This window comes from Onychostoma macrolepis, chromosome 14 (genome assembly GCF_012432095.1).
Source record: "Onychostoma macrolepis isolate SWU-2019 chromosome 14, ASM1243209v1, whole genome shotgun sequence".
Lineage (NCBI taxonomy): Eukaryota > Metazoa > Chordata > Actinopteri > Cypriniformes > Cyprinidae > Onychostoma > Onychostoma macrolepis.
The window spans coordinates 27,708,799-27,729,497 of record NC_081168.1 but is presented as its reverse complement, the minus strand read 5'-3'; the positions used below and the strand labels follow the sequence as shown (position 1 = coordinate 27,729,497).

The 20,699-nt window shown below is 37.7% G+C and overlaps 1 protein-coding gene across 21 annotated transcripts in view; it reads left to right on the top strand.

Annotated features, from left to right (window-relative positions):
* limch1b (LIM and calponin homology domains 1b) overlaps window positions 1-20,699 on the top strand; it is a 299,726-nt gene that overhangs the window by 241,830 nt on the left and 37,197 nt on the right. For 19 of the 21 annotated variants that reach the window (XR_009274143.1, XR_009274145.1, XR_009274150.1 and 16 more), the window contains 3 exons: window positions 13,133-13,168; window positions 13,823-13,949; window positions 14,026-14,180. Coding sequence is in view for 6 of the 21 variants with exons in the window: in XM_058797791.1 (XP_058653774.1) it covers window positions 13,133-13,168; window positions 13,823-13,949; window positions 14,026-14,180 (318 nt within the window). In the remaining 15 variants the exon portion in view is untranslated. The remainder of the gene's footprint in view (window positions 1-13,132; window positions 13,169-13,822; window positions 13,950-14,025; window positions 14,181-20,699) is intronic. The other 2 variants (XR_009274142.1, XM_058797793.1) reach the window with 1 other exon arrangement.

The following is a 20,699-nucleotide window of genomic DNA, read 5'->3' as shown; positions in this document are numbered from 1 at the left end:
ATGCTGACGCCACGGATCATATTAAGGGGTGCTGGCAGATCAAGGTTTGTTCTTGGTTTGATCTGCCATAGTTCATGGGAATGTGTTTGTTTTTTTGAATAGTGATGGGAAGGGTGGGGGTGGGGGGTGGTTTAATGGTAGAATCAACTGGTTTTATTTTCAAACTTGTATTTTGTCTTATTATGCAGTAATTCTGTTTGATACCTATGACTGACCTTAATATTCTGAGTTGTAATATTAATGGCCTAAATGGCACTCACAAACATACAGGTTTTCTGGATTTTTTGCGAAGAAGAAAGATTGATATAGTGTTAGTTTAAGAAACCCATTTGAAAGAGGAGGAAATACGCAGGTGTAATAAGTTTTATGAAGTGGTATCTCACTCATCTTCAGATACTAAAACCAAGGGGGTCCTAATGTTGGTGCGGAGGACTTTAAATATTACTATTTTTGATAATGGTTGTGATACAGATGGTAGAATAACACATATAAAAACAATAGCGGAGAATAGGAATATTGTATTTCTTTCAGTTTATGCCTCTTGTACTCCTGACCCTACTTTTTTCTGTTTTGTCAACCTATCTCTTGAAATTTTCAGATTTTGAAATTGTATTGGGTGCAGATACGAATTTTGTAATGTCGCATATCCTAGATAGATCTGGACCAAAGGAATCACACTCTTAAGCTTTTTGTTCAGACAAACTTCGGCAATGTGAAACCTCATCCTCATTGGTGGATAGTTGGCATTTATTAAATCCTTCTGCTTCTTAAAGTCTTTACCATTAAAGTCTTTCACTTTCTTTTTCTGCTACTCATAAATCCTATTCGCGAATTGACTATATTTTAATTTCTACTTCTTTATCTTCAGCTGTTCGTGATGCCGATATCTGTTCCTTATCTTTGTCGGATCATGATGGAAATTTGTGTGGATTATTTTTGATCCCTCGGCCATCTCGTGCCACTAGATGGCGATTTAATCCTAAATTGTTACAGGATGAAAACTTTTGCAGTCAATTCAGAAATACTGTAAATTTGCTGAGTTTATTGAAATTAACCAAGGTATGTAGCTATCCTTGTCAATGGGAAATATTCTCAATATTATTATTATTATTATTATCATTGGGAAGAGGGAGAGGGAGGGGGGAGGAGGAGGGAAGGAGAAAATACTTCAAGAAATTAATACACTCAACACCCATAATACTCAACACTCCCAACCTATACATTAATGTGAATTTATTTATTTATTTTTTGTTGTTGTTGTTTTTGTACACAGCTTGTTGTATGTTGTGTGTTGTTATAGTCTGTATCTTTATTTCGTATTCTCTTTGTATGTATTAATTTTAAAAAAAAAAGAAATAAAAAAAAGAAATTAACCAAGATTCAGTGGATGATCCTCGAACACTTTGGAATGCGGTTAAAGGATTTATAAGGAATAACTCAATTTCATATGCCTCTTTCCTTCAGAAAAACCAACACAAAAAGATAGTTGAACTGGAATCACAGCTCCAGAATCTGACTGGAGGTAATCAACGTTGTTTCTCAGACAATACACTCAGTAAAATCACTCAATTCATTACTGAGATCCAGGCATAATTATTATTTTCAAGGGAGTAGACCAAGCCACCTTTTAGCTCTAAGATTACGCAACAGTGAAAAGTTTGCTAATATTTCAGCAGTGAAATCCCAATCTGGGTTTATTATAACAGACCCAAAAGATTAATATCGCCTTCCACTCTTTTTACTCTAATCTCTATGCATCCTCTGCTGATGGTGACCCTGACTCTTTTGCGTCTTTTCTGTCCAACCTTGATTTACCTAGGCTGTCAGATTCAGATTCGGAAAACCTGGCTGAACCGATCACTCTTTAGGAGCTGGAGTCAGCAATCCGATCTATGAACAAGGGGAAATCCCCAGGCATAGATGGTATTCCAATCAAATTGTATACTACTTTTTGGTCGGATTTAGGCCCCCTCATGTTAGATATGATACATTTTTCAGTTACTTCAAGGCTCATTTAATCCGTCTATAGCTGTTATTTCTCTCTTGTTAAAAAAAAGATAAAGTTCCGAATTCCTGTTCTAGTTACCAGCCATTTTCTTTGATAGGGACTGATGTTAAATTATATGATCTCGTCATCGAGGTACTCGTCAGGGTTGCCCACTTTCTCCTCTGTTATTTGCCCTATCTTTGGAACCCTTAGCTCAAGCGGTCCGACAATCTGAAACTATTTCTCCCATAAATATACGGAATACTCATCATATTTCTTTGTTTGCTGATCATATCTTATTGTTTTTGGAGAAGCCGTCACATTCTGTTCCTCATGTGTTGAATTTATTTGACCAATTTGGATCTCTGTCTGGGTTTAAAATTAATTGGAGTAAGTCGTGTTTACTTCCCCCTCAATTCTAAAATTGATTCCATGTCCCTTTCTATATCTATTCCATTTGTTCAAAACTTTAAGTACTTGGGGGTAGATGGTTTTCCTTCCTTGCAGGAAATCGTCTCATAGTATTAGTATTATTATACTACTATTATATAATTGTATTCTAGCCAAAGTATCTTCAGATTTGGAAAATTGGTCTCATCTTCCTACTTCTTTTCAGGCTCGTATATCAGTGATTAAAATGAATGTTCTCCCACGTATTAATTTATTTTCTTCCATGATTCCTCTCGCTCCACCGGTTGGCTACTGGAACAAACTAGATGCATGTGTTTCACGGTATTTATGGGATGGGAAACGTCCTCATATTAAACTGACTACCTTCTTTCTTTCCTTGATTTTAGACTGTATGCTCAAGCCTTTTCCCTCCGCCCTTTATCAGTTTGGTTTGATCCTGACGCTTCTGTGTCTTGGAGAGCAATTGAGGAAACTACTGTTTATCTGTATAAATTGAAGCATCTTGTTTTTTCGGGGGTTCCGCTTAGGCAGTGTAAATCTCGATTTGGTCCCATTGTAACCCACCTCTTCTCCACATGGAGGGATGTTGAAAGATGTTCACAACCTGTTACAATATGGCATAGGCATTCTCCTATTTTCCACAATAATAACCTTTTGTGAGGCAGTACTCCATTTCGTTGCCCGCAATGGACTCATAATAAAGTAAACACACTATATCTATGATGTTAGTGGTTTAAAATCCTTCCAGAATCTCAAAATTCAATATAATCTGCCAGGCACCTCCTTATTTATGTATTTGCGCATTAGATCGGCCCTACGGGCATATAGGGTGCCTTGAAACTCTCAACTGCCTGTTCACCCTTTGCGCAAACTAATCCTTCCTTCTGAGAAATCTCCCTCCTCTGCTTCAGTCATCTATCTTTTTCTTCTTGAGCATTCATACAAACCTTTATCTATTACAACTGTGTGGGCTAAGGATCTTAATGAGGATGTGCAACTTTTATTTTCAGATCAGGTATGGTATGTTTGAATTGTCTTCTAAATACCCTAATCACCAGAGGTGGGTAGAGTACCCGAAAACTGTTGAAAAAACCAGCATATGCTGGTATGGTATGTTTTGAAGCATGGGATGCTGGTTTGAGCACCAGCTCAAGACCAGCACAAACCAACATCCCAGCTTCAAAACATACCATACCAGCATATGCTGGGTTTTTTTGTTTTGTTTTTTCTTTCCTCAACAACACTGGTAATAAATCAATATATTTGAATGATTTCTGAAGGATCATACTACTCTGAAAACTGGAGTAACAGCTGATACAAATTCTGATTTGCATCACGGAGTTAAATTAAATTATATTTTAAAGTTGAATTATGTATTAGAAATGTATATAACCTCTGACACAGAGAAGAGTGAAAACTCTACAGAACATCTGAACATAACGAAACATGCACATTGACGGATCTTCTTCCGTCTGTTCTGCAAAATGTAAACAAATGTAGCCTTTATTTCTGCAAGCCTAAATATTGTGAAAATATCAATATTAATTGTGTCTAGGCATTCCTCCTGGAACTAACGCGGGTTTGGCGGGTGTTTATTTCATACTCTGTGACAGCTTATTTAATGAATAAATTATACATTGTATTTAATGTGTAAGGTACATGTACAACAAACTGGTAATGTCATGGTATCGTGTACTGTAATCGAATCTATACCTGTGGAACCGACAGCACACGCGGTGTTCATCTAATAAAGATCTTCATAGCTAGCAAACCATAGCCTTTGCAGATTTGCTTTCAACTGCCTGTAGATCCAAAGCCACGTCTTCAAGGCTCTCAATGTTACAACTCTGAGTGAGAACCGCTTCAGACGACTCAGCGCGTGCGGCAGGGAACTGAACGAATCATTCAAACTGATTCGCGAACCGATTCACTGGTCTGCCAACTGGTTTGATCAAGCCTTCGAACAGAACTGACTCAAAAGAATGAATCATTCGCGAACGGGCATCGCTCATTGCCCAGAAAAAAAAAAGTAGACGGTGCGTTTGGAATGAATTGAAGGGTTTTTAATGCATTAAGATAAAGTAACGAGAGGAGCGTCGCCCACAGTAACGAAGTAAAAGTACCGTTTTTTCACTAAAAATGTACTTGAGTAAGAGTAAAAGTACCCGTTTTTAAATATACTCTAAAAGTATTAGTTACCCAAAAAATGTACTCGAGTAAATGTAACGAAGTAAATGTAACTCGTTACTACCCACCTCTGCTAATCACCAAATGATTCATTGGAAATTGCTGCATATTGTTTACTTGACTCCAATGAAATATTTTTATATGAATCTGTCATCTTCTCCTAAGTGTAATCTCTGTTCCCAAGGCACGTTTTTGCATTTTTTTTTTGGGAGTGCCCCTCGCTCTCACCTTTTTGGACTCCGCTCTCACAGGACCTATCATATTTGCTGGGTACTGAGATATGTTTGACTCCGCGCCATTTTTTCATGAATGACTTTTGGGACTTCACCTTGTCCGTCCAACAAAGATATTTACTGTTAGCTGCTCTCACAGCAGCAAAACAATTGCTAGTCAACCGTTGGAATCCTCCTCACACAATGGACAGACGAACCTGGACTGTGCATTTGTTGGACATTATCTCGATGGAACTCTCAACTTCTCGTATACATGGATCTAATGTGAAAACATGGCATTCAGCTTTTAATGTTGTGTCATCTTTTCTAAAATCTTTGTAAAAATGATTTTGTTATTTATTTATCTATTATTATAAATTAATTTATTTTTATTATTATTATCTATTTTATTTTATTTATTTATTTATTTATTATTATTATTTTTTATTTTATTTTAAGTCTACCAGGGGTGGGATGGGTTGGGTTGGGGTGGGTTCTAAATTTGTACAGCTGCTTTTTGTTTTATATTACTGTTCTCTGAAAAAAAAAAATTAAAAAAAATCAATAAACAGTTGTTAACAAAAAAATAAATTAACTGCTAATCCAAGAGATTCACATACATTTGCAACGCACAGATATGTAACACTGGGTCATTTTTCTCAATAAATAAATGACAAAGAAAATAGTTTACTCTCACTTGTTTGATTGGGTTCTCTTTGTCTATTTTCAGGACTTATATGAAAATCTGATGATGTTTTGGATCACATTTATTCAGAAAAAATTCATGCAGAAACTTTCAAGCAGCACATATATATATATATATATATATATATACATACATACATACATACATACACACATATATATATGCTCATTTTGGATTTTGTGAGAGCTGCACATTCCAAAAAAGTTGGGACAGGTAGCAATAAGAGGCCGGAAAAGTTAAATGTACATATAAGGAACAGCTGGAGGACCAATTTGCAACTTATTAGGTCAATTGGCAACATGATTGGGTATAAAAAGAACCTCTCAGAGTGGCAGTGTCTCTCAGAAGTCAAGATGGGAAAAGGATCACCAATTCCCCCAATGCTGTGGCGAAAAATAGTGGAGCAATATCAGAAAGGAGAGAAATTGCAAAGAGTTTTAAGTTATCATCATCTACAGTGCATAATATCATCCAAAGATTCAGAGAATCTGGAACAATCTCTGTGTGTAAGGGTCAAGGCTGGAAAACCATACTGGATGCCCTTAGACGGCACTGCATCACATACAGGAATGCTACTGTAATGGAAATCACAACATGGGCTCAGGAATACTTCCAGAAAACATTGTCGGCGAACACAATCCACCGTGCCATTCGCCGTTGCCGGCTAAAACTCTATAGGTCAAAAAAGAAGCCATATCTAAACATGATCCAGAAGCGCAGGCGTTTTCTCTGGGCCAAGGCTCATTTAAAATGGATTGTGGCAAAGTGGAAAACTGTTTTGTGGTCAGACGAATCAAAATTTCAAGTTCTTTTTGGAAAACTGGGACGCCATGTCATCCGGACTAAAGAGGACAAGGACAACCCAAGTTGTTATCAGCGCTCAGTTCAGAAGCCTGCATCTCTGATGGTATGGGGTTGCATGAGTGCGTGTGGCACGGGCAGCTTACACATCTGGAAAGGCACCATCAATGCTGAAAGGTATATCCAAGTTCTAGAACAACATATGCTCCCATCCAGACGTCGTCTCTTTTAGGGAAGACCTTGCATTTTCCAACATGACAATGCCAGACCACATACTGCATCAATTACAACATCATGGCTGCGTAGAAGAAGGATCCGGGTACTGAAATGGCCAGCCTGCAGTCCAGATCTTTCACCCATAGAAAACATTTGGCACATCATAAAGAGGAAGATGCGACAAAGAAGACCTAAGACAGTTGAGCAACTAGAAGCCTGTATTAGACAAGAATGGGACAACATTCCTATTCCTAAACTTGAGCAACTTGTCTTCTCAGTCCCCAGACGTTTGCAGACTGTTATAAAAAGAAGAGGGGATGCCACACAGTCGTAAACATGGCCTTGTCCCAACTTTTTTGAGATGTGTTGATGCCTTGAAATTTAAAATCAACTTATTTTTCCCTTAAAATGATACATTTTCTCAGTTTAATCATTTGATATGTCATCTATGTTGTATTCTGAATAAAATATTGAAATATATATATATATATATATATGTATGTGTGTGTATATGTATATATATATATATATATATATATATATATATATATATATATATATATATATATATATGTGTAATTAAAAAATACTGATAATTATTTTGTATAACATATTTTTATTGAATTTTAACAAAGTTTTCAAAAAAAAAAAAAAAAAAAAAAACACATCATCCTTCCCCATAACTTACCCCAGATCGGTTAAATAAAAAAAATAAAAATAAAAAAAATCCGTCAGTAATAAAATTCTATAACTTCACACATCTAAAGCATCTTCAATATCTCCATTTTTAACAAAGTCTAAAAACACCTCCCAGATATAAAAAAAATCAAAGGGTTTCTTTCTAATTACATATTTAAGTTTTTCAAAAGCCAAACATGTTATTACGTTTTTTAGCCATAATCCGATGGAAGGGCAATTGGTATTTTTCCAGCACAGGGCAATGGAACGTCTTGCTTGTAACAGACACAAATCCACCAATTTTCTTTCTTTAGTGGGCAACGAGCAATCCTCTTCATACATACTCAATACACACAATACAGGACAAAGAGGAATTGGAGAGGAAGTAAATTGAGAAACATATTGAGTCACCGCTACCCAAAACTTCTGCACCTCCTCACATTCCCATACACAATGGTAAAATGTACCTTGAAATTTATTGCATTTAAAACAAAAATCAGGGATATTAGGGTTAAATTTATTTAATCTTACTGGGGTTATATAAGTTCTCATTACCCAATTATATTGTAAGAGTCTCAACCGAGAGTTCAAAGTTTGTGTTTGTGCATTTAAACAAATTGTATTCCAATCATCTAGTGAAATATCCATATTTAGATCTCGAATCCATGCTTGCCTTTTATTTTCAGAGCTTTCTTTATGATTTTCTCTTAATATGTTATATAACTGGGTAATCTGCCCTTTAATGTAGCAATCTTGCAATGTAAATGTTTCCAATATTGACATTGGGGAGTTGTGTAAAATTCTTTAAACGCGTAAAATAAAACTTGAGTTGCAAATATTTAAAAAGTGTTTCTGAGGTATGTGAAATTTCGTTACAAGATTATCAAATGACATTAATATATTGTCTTCATACAAATCTTTCAACCTAATCATGCCCTTATTCATCTATAATTTGAACCCCATATCTTTTTTAGCTGGGCTGAAATGATCATTTCCCCAGATAGGAGAAAAATGGGAAAGCACAGGGAGGTCTCCAAGATATTTATGGACTTCGTACCAAATTACAATGGTATTTTTTACAAATGGGTTATCGGTCCTTTTTTTTAGTTCTTTAAGTGGTGCTGAATATAAAAGCTGTCAAGTGTCAAGCCTTTTGCGGCCAATTTTTCAACATGTAACCAAGACACAGCAGCTTCACTAGCAAACCAGAACAATGCAGCCCTCAACTGAGCAGCCCAATAATACCATAAGAAATTAGGTAGTTGGAGCCCTCCCCTTTCATAGGGCAGATATAGTAAAGAAAGTCTCAGTCTTGGCTTCCTGTTGTTCCAAATGAAATTAGAGAGAAGTTTTCTTATTCTTAGAAAAAATGTTGGGGAGGGGAAGCGGTAGTGATTGAAAACATATAAAAATTTTGGAAGTATATTCATCTTAATCACGTTTATTCTTCCCATTAAAGAAAGAGGCAGTGTCATCCATCTAGTCGTATCTTCAGATAATTTAGTCATCAAAGGTTCATAATTAGCTGAACTAAGGAGGTTTATGTTTGGGGTTATTTTAATTCCTAGATAATCAAAACCATTTAGAGCATTTACAAATGGGTGGCTTACTTTAGGGTTTAATCTCTCTTGTTCATTGAGAAACATAATTGAGGACTTGTCTTTATTTACTTTAAATCCAGAAAAATTGCCAAACAGGCCAATAAGTTTTAAGAGGGAGGGGATAGATTTTCCAAGTTCTGATAGAAATACGATGGCATCATCAGCGTATAGAGCAATGCGGTGTTCTAAAGCTTCTGTAAAAATACCGTGAATGGTAGGATGTGATCTTATTGCTATTGCCAGAGGCTCCATAGCTAGTACAAACAATAGAGGTGAAAGTGGTGAGCCTTGCCTAGTACCCCGACTAAGTTTAAATGCAGGCGAAATTAGATTGTTAGTAAGTACCTTTGCAGAGGAATCAACTAAAAGTACTTCCATCCATCTACGGAAAAAGTCACCAAAACCAAATCTTGCCAGCACCTCCATTAAGTACGGCCATTCTAGTCTGTCAAATGCTTTTTCGGCTTCGAGTGACAAAATGGCCGTATCAGGGGCTCCATCTCCTGCATGCACTAGATTAAGTACTCTCCTAACATTAGGAAACCCTTGACGGTTTTTAATAAAGCCATTTTGATCTATATGTATCAAATGAGGTAGAACCCTCTCGAGTCTCATTGCCAATGCTTTAGCGATAATTTTGGCATCTACATTTAAAAGCGAGATTGGCCTAAAGGAACCACATTCCACAGGTGACTTTCCTGGTTTTAAAATAAGAGTGATGAGGGCACTCCTCATCGACGGAGGGAGATGACCTTGTCGAAAAGCTTCCACATACATTTCCAATAAAGGCGATATTAATTTCTCTTTAAATTCCTTATAAATGTCAATTGGAAGCCCATCCGGACCCGCCGCTTTACCACTCCTCATACTAAGAATGGCATTAGAAACCTCTTCCAATTCCAGTTCCCTATCGAGCTCAGATCTTGTTTCTTCAGTGATAGAGGGAAAATCCAATCCATCTAAAAAGTTATTCTGATTGGAAAGGCTTGTAGGAATTTCAGATTGATATAAAGATTTATAAAATGAGATAAAAGTATCATTAATTTCAGCAGGATCTGTTGTAATTACCCCTTTTTCATTCCTAATTTCATTAATGGATCTTTCTGATATTAATTTCTTAAGCTGCCAAGCTAACAATTTGGTGGGTTTTTCACCCTGATCATAATAAGTTTGCTTCAATCTTAATATACTATTTTCAGCTCTCAATGTGGAAAGTTCCTCATACTCCGCTTTAAGGGCTAATAATTTTTGTTTAAGTTGTTTGGATTTATCTATATTTATTAATTTCTCTAAATCTCTGATTTCGGTATCCAAATTAATCATCTTTTGTTTAAATTTATTAAATTTAGAGCTAGTATACCCAATTATTTGGCCCCTAATGTATGCCTTAAAGGCTTCCCATCTAATAGTCGAGGAAGTCTGATCAGTATTTGTAGCAAAGTACAAGTCTATTTGTTCATCAGGGTTCTGCAGCCAATTAGGGTGCAAGCGCCATCTAGGGGAGCCTTTTGATAATTTTGAATCTATATAAAATAATGAAATGGGAGAATGATCTGACAAAACAGCACTATCATATATACAGCTGTCTATATTCGGAAGTAAAGAAAATGGAATTAAGAAATAATCTATTTGAGAAGAGGTTTTAGACAATGATGAAAAACATGAATATTCCTTTTTTGATGGATTTAGTGTTCTCCAGGGGTCACATAAATTTAAATCTTTCATAAACTGTTTAATTTTTTTCCTGCTTTGAGAGTGAGAACTATCCAGTCCCGAAGAGCGGTCAAGCAGCGGGTCCAGAGTGCAATTAAAGTCACCTGCTATTATAACCATACCTGGAAGAGAGGCTAGCAATATAAAAAGATTTTCAAAAAACGATGGGTTATCTTCATTTGGGCCATAAATATTAACCAGATTAATTACTTTACTCATATAGATTCCCTGTACTATCAAATATCTACCGGCCTTGTCTGTAATACTATTATTTACTAAAAAGGGTGCGGACTTATGAATCAACAACATAACCCCTCTGGAATGAGAAGAATAACATGAAGCCAAGACTTGACCAGGCCATCTTCTTTGCACCTTCAATAGCTCTTCTTTGAGTAAATGAGTCTCCTGTAAAAACACTATGGAAGATTCCAGTTGTTTAATCCTTGTTATAACTTGTTTAAGCTTAACCATTCTGATCATCCCCCTAACATTCCAAGAGGTGAACTTCAGCTTGTTTTGTGAGATTTTCTTTAACTTAGGTTAGATTGTACATCTTTATATACATCCATGTTAATCAAATAATATTTTGATGTGGAAGTTAACCAAAATATCTGCACGACTAAGGTGTAATTATTAAAAAAACAAGACCAAAATAATAACTCAAAAACCTGCCATGAACAAATTACCTTAGCTGTCCACCCGAACAAGACAGCCTGACCCCTCCCTCCCCACTTTAACACCTTGGGATACAGTTATGTCCCAATACTGATCCAATATCAAAAAGGGAGCAGATAAATAAAACTAAGCGACTAGATAAAAGGAAAAGGAAAAACTTATTGGAATTGTGTGAAACTCCTGGCATCTCTCTAAAGATTTATGGGCATTCACCTCATAAAGGTTTTACAAATTATATAGTTGAACTTTTCAAAGAAAATAGACATTTACAATGCGTTTAGTTCTCTTATTCACTATCACATTGGCTACTGTCATTCCGGGAACAGTGAGAATAACCACCTTATACCCAGCAGAAAACAAGGCATATGTATATCAAACGTGAAAACTAATCATTTTGCTGGGCATTTTTAAACCGGGAAAACTGACAAACTTTCCTGTAAGTCCTTTATGCTTCGACTGCACTCTGTATTCCCTGTAGAAACTTTTCGGCATCAGATGGGTCTTCAAACTCACGGGTCTGTCCCTCAACTGTCAGACGTAGTTTGGCTGGGTAAACTAGACCATAGTTAATGTTCAAGGATCGCAGTCGCTGTTTAACACCGTCGAAACGTCTCCTCTGACGAAGCAGCTCTGCAGATAAATCCGGGAAGAACTTGACCTCTTGTTCCCCATACATAATTCTGCCTTTAGACCTGGCAGAACGCATCACTCGGACTTTATCTTGAAAGTTCAGAAACTTCATGATCAGCACTTTTGGAGATGATCGACTGGATTGTGGCCTACCAGGTAGCCTGTGCGCTCTCTCTATAATAGGCGGAGATGGGAAGGTTTCGGGACCCAGCGATTCAAGCAACCATTTTTCCAGGAAGGCAACTGCATCCGGATTTTCCACCTTTTCGGGCAGATTAACCAACCTAAGGTTCGATCTCCGCGAGCGGAGTTTTCAAGATCGTCAAGCTTGCGTGTAAGAAAAGTAATGTGCTTAGCTGCTTCTTCCAACTTGTTCTTTTCTGAATTAACCGCGTCTTCTACATTGCTAATGCGCTCTTTGGCCATATCCATGCGCCCGGAGAAGTCTCTTACATCCTTTTTAACCTCCTGTATCGCGTTTAGAACTCCATCGAGTTTTGTGGCGAAATCATTTCTTATTAGATCCAGTTTTTGAATTATATCCAACTTTTGGGAAGCGTTGGCATTAGTTGCCCCTCCCTGAGGTACGCTGCATATGGTATCTGATGAGCTAGTGCTACTAGCATCCTCTTCAACGTCATGTTCCCCGGCTGGAGAAGAGTCCATTTTTGCCTTATCTTTCCGTTTTTTTGACGGCATCTTGATTCTTAAATCACCACAAAGAGTTAATAAAACAAAATAAAATCGTGTCGGTGAATAAAGAGGATGGTATTCAGGATTTTAAACGAACAACACCAGGAGCTCACAGAAAAGCGTGCGCCTAGTTCGGAGTCATAACCACGCCCCCCCTGATAATTATTTAAAAAAAATGAAGAATGATTAATTATGGTCCAGTCAGTAAATATTTTTTTTTTAACTGGCTTCACTCAGTTCTTGTAGTGGTTATTGTATGTGCTTGTTTAAAAGAAGTTTGACTAACTTAAGACTGTCTAAATGTGTGTGTGTGTGTGTGTAGTCTCTGTGACGTATGCCCTTTACTATAAAACTCTTTATTCACACTTTAAAAGTGATTGTGTATATGGATTTGTCAACATTTAGTCTCATTTTTTTGTGTTTTGGAATTAGATGCAATTTGCAATACTTAGAACTTTTCATATTCTGTGAAATGGAATATAATGCAATGCCATGTTTGTCATCTAAGCTTTTTTCATTTTTAATTTATTCATTTTAAAAAAATTTTTTATTTTTTACATTCATATTTTTAAATCTGTTGGTCATCAGTGTCCATGTGCTCTTTTGTCTTTCCATGTTGTAGATTTAGCCGCTCATCTAGTGTTTTTGATGATCCAGAGTAAGTCTCTTTAACACACTGTGCTGAAAAAAAAATAATAATAATAAAAAAATAAATAAACACGCTTGTGGGGGTGCCCTTTTTTCTCCACAGCCTAATGTCTGCATGCGCCAAGCTGTGCATTCATCACTTTGTTTTGGTACATTAACAATGAATTTTTGTTTTGTGAAAAAAAAAAAAAATTAATGTGGCGGTATTTCTTGTTTAGTGGAATGCTAATACAATGTAACCACTTATCCACAAATGGTATTTAAAAAGGTAAAGATACACTTAAACTTGTGACCTTTTGATATTTATGTTTGCTAAAGCACTTGCATCTAAAAGATGAAGTTATACTTGCATTTATACATACATTTAAGAAATTAAAACACAACAGTATACTCTTATGTAATGACATATTTGTTAGATAATATCAATTGTGTGGTTGTTTCAAAGTGTCTTCCACCACATGTACACTTTTGGCCTTCTTTCTTTGGATGCATGGCTTATGGGCAGCACAACCTATCTATTTATAAATGCTCACTTTGACTCACTGGCTGTGCTTTTTAACTGGTTGCTTGATAATAATTGCAATTGCCATTCAAAGTTGACTGCTAGTTGACTAAATTTTATAAATTACCAGTAATTTGATGATCTTAAATCTCTCTATAACAGGAGTGTGAGCATGATTGACATGAGAAGTGAGGAAGACTCTATGTTGCCACGCCATAGTCAAGTTCGACATGAGCTCATGCACAACCAGTACAACAAGCTAAAAGAGGAAGAAGACCATTGGCAGGATGTAAGTGTATTTCACTACTAGTACTGTTTCCTGTTATGGATCAGAATGTGTCTGTAATTTTATGTTTGCGTGTCAGGACTTGGCCAAATGGAAGAGTCGCAGAAGGAGTGTGTCTCAGGATCTGATCAAGAAAGAAGAGGAGAGAAAGATGATGGAGAGACTGCTGGATGGAGATGGAGGATCACAGAGAAGGAAAAGTATCAAGACATACAGAGAAATAGTGGAGGAGAAGTATGTCTGCCATTTCCACCTACCCTTTCAACTTTTGTTATTACACTTTTTGTTGCCGCCCAACAGTACAGGTGTCACTGGGTCAAGCAAAATCACATAAGCAAAAATTCTTATTACTGAATGTCAGTACAATAGTGATTCAGCCATAATCACAACATTGCAGGCCTGTCAGTGGCATTACTGTCAGTGGTGTTACTGTAAGTGCTGTTACTGCCATTGGCATTAAATTAAGAGGTGTTTCGTTAATTGGTGTTACTTTAAATGGTTTTACAGTTGCATTTGTCAGTGGTATTTATTTATTTATTTTTTCCAGTGACATCACTGCCAATGTTCTTAACTGCTAGTGATGTTGTTGTTATTATTATTATTTCCAATGTAGACGAATGGGGTAGACTGCCCAAAACCTTCAACAACCTGTGGGGATTATTGTTCCCCATTGGTCACTCAGTGTTGGTCAAGGGTATCTCTAACTACAATCAAAGATATATACCTTGGAGTAACTCTAATCTTCCTTATAAGACACTATATGAGTGGAGGAATTCATTCAGTTTCTTGCTAAGCAGAGAGTCCAGAGGTTTATGTTAGGTTTATGTTTCGATTTGAAAACTTTTCCCAAAGAGAAACTCATCAAACCTCTCTTAGGCCCATGTGCAGGCCAGTGCCTCCTTTTATATTTGAGCATATTGCTGCTCCGTTTTACTTAGAGCTCTTAAGGCATACTCCATATGTTTCCATATTTTAATTTGTTGCATCTGAAGGAGAACAGCCTCCAACCCATATGAGGCATCAACAAAGACATTTAATGTCACTGCCATTTATGGTTCCTTCATGGCCTTCACTACTGCCACCTTGTCTGCCTTCACCACTGATGCCACAATGATTTGTACTAGAAACTTGATTTTCTTTTTAGAGAACTCTCATTTATCATTGAGGGTGACCCTGGCCTTCTGAAGTGCCCTATGTGGTTCCCCAGTTGAGCATGTTGTCTATCTGACAAAGAACGCCTTTCAGTCCCTCAAGAATCTTTGATAAGTGCTTTTGGAAGTGCATAGACAGTTATAACAGTAGTAATCAAGTTAAGAAGGTGGTGAGTATTCTTTTGAAAGCATAATCTGCCAGAAGCCTGCATTAGCGTGGAGTTGAGAAAACACTTTGGCTCTGGCAAGCTGTCCTAAAGTTTTTTTTCACAGAAGGGAGAGGATATGATTTAACTCAGGGAGAGTCTCGCCTTGCCCATATGTTTTGGCAACACCAACATGGGTGCACATAATTTAGTTGACGTTTCCACCTTTGTAATAACCCCACGCTGTTCCATTTGCTTTAATTCTTCCTTCACCTTTGGCATAAGAGGGAGTGAAATATGCCTAGGCACTTACAGAGACAAAGGTTTTGCCCCTGGCTTTAGCACACTGCTGTACTCCACTTACTCTCCAACTCCAATGTCTAAGGCTAAAAGTAGCCTATGTTTGTGTAATCTATTTACTAAGTACATCATAAACCCTTCTTTTTAGGCAAGTACCAGATATGGGTGTGGTGTCATATTTTTTTTTTAATACGACTTTAACATGATTACAGTTTACAAAAAAAAACACGGTAAATTACTAATTATTTCATTATTTTATATAATTTTCATGGTTATTCAAACAGAGAATACATTATATAGCATGAATTTAAGCACTCTTAAAGAACTCCCGTTATTATTAATGAAGCTGTCTACACTGTAAAATTAATCTCTTACTTGCATCGTACGTACATCTGTAATAAAGAAATATGATGCAATATGAGCATATCTAGGTGTTATACCACAATCGACACTTTTCATTTTCACTTTATTCATGACAAGCCGTAATAGATTTAATTTAATTGTACAGGGCCATTTTTGTCCAGTTTGGTGGCATTTTTGCCTCAAGGCCCCGTTATTTCAGACCAGTGGCCAGGGGAAGGCTATATGATTCAGTAAGAGAGCGGTCAAAACGCATTCGGCCAATTCACAGAAAAGAGAGAACTGTACCCAAAGTAATGATTAATCACAAATGATTAGCATCGCTGGTTCATTTGACAGAAATACAGAAATACAAATAACTGCTTAAATATTCACAGGGAAGATGCTTCTCAGGTCAGAGTGCTCATGGTACACACAGTGCGTACAGCTGTACACCTGCAGGCACCCCTGCCTGTACCTATATTCTTCTTCATAAGGCTCGCTGTGAATTTCCCTTTTAACTGAATTTCCCTTTTTAACTTTCCCCCACGAACGTAAACAACGCTGATTACATAGATTACGTTCTTGGGTACTCTCTAAAATGGGTGAAGACAGTAACTCGGGGGAGAAGAATTGTTGAATAAAGTCATTATTTTTGTTTTCTTTGCACACAAAAAGTATTCTCGTAGCTTTGCAATTTTACTTACTATGTTTCTGGACCTGAGAACATTACAGTTGCGTTGCTGTCTATGAGAGGGTCAGAGAGCTCTCAGATTCCATCAAAAATATCTTCATTTGTGTTCCGAAGATGAATGAAGGTCTTCTGGGTTTAGAACAACATGAGGGTGAGCAATTAATGACAAAATTTTCATTTTGGGGTGAACTAACCCTTTAACAATTAATTACGTACAAGCTTATCGCAGGACGTTTTATACTTCTGACATCATGTTCTGTTGTCTAATACTGTATATACAACAGCAAGCTTTGCTGTATTATTATTAGGGCAGGGCAAGTTAACACGTTATTATCGCGTTAACTCATTAATTAATTAATGCCGACAATTATTTTATCTCGCAGTAACACAGTTTATTATTATTATTATTATTATTTTGAAAGTCCGTTGCTCACTGGCTCTGAATTCACATACAGACAAACCATGGGATGTTGATCAGTACTGGCTTGGGATGAGCGTCATCATGCGTCTCAACCAATGAGAGCATTTGGGGTAGGCCTAAGACTGCAGCAGCGCTCACATGAACATTCCCGATAAAATTATTTAGGCCACTGATTCTCAAAGTTCTTTTTTTAAATTATTATTATTATTATTATTATTATTATTAACAACAATTTACAAACCTGAATAGCAACATGATATCACATATCATTTTATCACTTATCAGGTTCAAGTGAAGATGGCGCCGCTCATGGCAGCCTACGTGGCGTCTTCCGCAGTTGTTTTTATGTTTTTGTTAGTTTGTCCTGTCTTTAGTTATATCCCTGCAATCAGTTTCACCAGAGACGAATTGCTGGACATTCGGTAGTACACACCACCCGATATTTCACCGGTTTTGCTGGACATTGTAGTCGGGGGAGCAGCTGCGCTGTTCAGACGCTTCAGAATGCGCAGACGGGAGAAGCGAGCCAGCGCACTCGTGAAGCTCAGACAGCGTGGATTTCGGACAGCACTGCCTAGCATCCATCTGGCGAATCTCTGCTCTCTACCCAACAAAACGGACAAATTCCTTCTGCTCTGCCGGACAAATAAGGATTGCTCCACACTCTGCTGCTCTGTGTTTCACGGAAACCTGGCTGAACGACGCCATTCCAGACAGCATGCTTCATCTGCCAGGCTTTCAGCTGAACGGGGAAATCGCGCTGCGGAGGGACATGCTGTTACATCAATGAGAGGTGGTGTACAGATGTAACAATGTTAAAGAAGATGTGCTGTTCACATCTAGAAGTGCTCTTCATTGACTGCAAGCCTTTCTACTCGCCGCGAGAGTTTTGCTTGTTCATTCTCCTGAGTGTTTACATTCCACCGCAAGCGCACGTGAGCTCAGCTTTACAGAAGCTAGCTGATCTGATCACAGAGACTGAGCAACAATACCCGGACTCTGTTTTAATCATTCTTGGGACTTTAATAAAGCAAATCTCTCCCATGAACTGCCAAAATACAGACAGCACATCACATGTCCCACCAGAGATAGTAATATATTGGATCACTGTAACACGGCAATAAAAGATGCATATCACTCTGTCCCACGGGCAGCTTTAGGACTCTCTGATCACTGTTTGGTTAATCTTATACCGACTTACAGGCAGAAACTGAAATCAGCTAAACCTGTTTTAAGGACTGTTAAAAGATGGACTAATGAAGCAGAGCAGGATTTACAAGCCTGTTTCTTTCTCACTGATTGGAGTGTTTTTGAAGCTGCTGCCACCGATCTGGACGAGCTCACAGAGACTGTAACATTTTATATCAGTTTCTGTGAGGATATGTGCATTCCTACCAGGACTCATTTAACCTACAACAACGACAAACCGTGGTTCACTGCAAAACTCAGACAGCTCCGTCAGACCAAAGATGCTTACAGGAAGGGGGACAAAGTCTTGTATAAACAGGCCAAATACACACTGGAAAAGGAGATCAGAGTGGCAAAGAGGAATTATTATGAAAAAATAAGGATTCAGTTCTCTTCCAGTGACTCTGCACTGTGGAGAATCAACAACTGGCAGACGATCTGAATGAGTTCTACTGCAGGTTTGAAAAAACACCCCACACCCGCCCTGAACACCACACAACCATTAACACCTCCAGCAACCCCCCTCTCCCCCACAACTGCAATTCAGATCAGCAAAGATGAGGTGAACAAATCTTCAACAGATCACTGGAGCTATGCTATGAAACAAGTCCCTTCATGCTTCAGAAGCTCCACCATCATCCCCATCCCAAAGAAATCCAAAATTACATATTTGTGCAATATATTTGGAGATCTTCTCAGCAGCTATAATCCAGGGCCCGTATTCTTAAAGATTCTAAGAATCCTCTCAGAGAGCTCCTAATTTAGCTTAAAAATTTCTAACTAGGAGTCTTAGCTTAAAAGTGATTCAGGAGCAATCTGAGTGCAACTCTGAGCGAGGAAAAGACAAAAACTTTTATCTTAGTGAGGAGGCGGGGCTGACCCCGTTGCTAGCGATGACACAGTCTTTTGAAAACTGTGATTGGTTGGTTGTCCAAGAAGGAAATAAAAGAGCGCTTTTAAGAGTAGGGTTTATTTTAAGCTTTCACAATTACAGGCGTAATTTTTCCTGTTTTACCGTTCTCGCTCTCGCTCTCTCTCTCTCTCTCTCACTCACTCACTCACTCACTCACTCACTCACTCACACACACACACACACACACACACATTATATATGTATATTCTTTATTTACCATGCGGTCATACTTAACGTATTTTATAGGAAATGAACAGTGACACAATAAGGTTCTGAAAGTGCTCTCAGGTACAAACCCAAATCATCACTGCTGCATAGTTGCATTTTCCAGTTGCCAAATATGTTAATGTAGTTAATGTAATGATTACTTCCATTTCTGGCGCTATGGCATTTCTGCGCGGTGTCGGATGTTAATGTGTCTCTAATAAGATCGGTCACAAACATGATCCCTGCACCATCTAATGTGTAGCGTCTTATTAACTCACTGTCATGCATTGTGTGCAACACAATTCTTCTTCCCTTTTCATGTTTCATCCATTTTCTCCACTGCTAAAGAAACTCTTAAGCCTCTTAAAAGTCCTCGTCCGTACTCCTAACAATTTTGGACCTTAAGACCTCTTTTAAGGGTTAAGATGCTTTCTGAATTACTTTTTTCTTTTCTAGGATCTTTTCTTTCATTTTAAGGGGAAACACCCACATTTCTAAGAATTTTCTTAGAATTTTGTTACTAGGAGCAACTCTTAGCGCTGAGATTTTTCATGAATACGGGCCCAGATCTTTAATGTAGACATCTGTGCCAAGTTCACCTGAGCCGTGGATAATTCAAGCATTATAATGTCCCGAAGTTGTATCAACCACTTGTACATATCCAGGCTATGTGGTGGAAGCCAGTGTTGCGCTAACAGTTTTTTTTGCAGATGTTAAGCTGGCCAGCCAAACAGTTTTTTGTAGCTTAGAGAAATTCAACAGAGAATCGTCACTCAGTAATAATATAGAGGGGTATAGGATAATCAATCATTTGTGATAGGATATTACACACCTCACTCCAAAATTTCACATCATATGAAAAAAGGATCCGAGTTGTTGGTCAGGACATTTATCACAGAAAGGACTAAAGGAGGAGTCGATACAATGTCTTTTGAGTGGGGTCCAATAAGTTCTGTGACAAAAATTATAATGAATCAGTTGGTGATTGGGATTTTTAGATAAAGTAAAAATGTTCGGCCATAACTCTTTCCCAGTCCGTAACACCCTCTTCTTGTTGACAGTCTCTTTCCCAAGTGTGCTGTATAGCTAAGCGTTTTGTTGTAGCCTCTAAGGCCTTTCTGTACATCCATGAAGTGAAATGGCTAGAAGAGGATAGATCAAACCAAGCAATGATTGGATGCATGGGAAGACTTTCCTCCCAGGGAACCCCGTAGGCCTTCATGGCCGACCTTAGGCTCAAATATTAGAACATAGATGAGGGTTCAGTTCCATACCGCTCACACAGTTCTTGAAAACTTAACATGCAATTAGAACCCGAAATATCTTTCTGTGTATAAATGCCTTTCTGCATCCAATCTCTCGAGAAAAATGGTGCGCCACCAGAACAAATATCA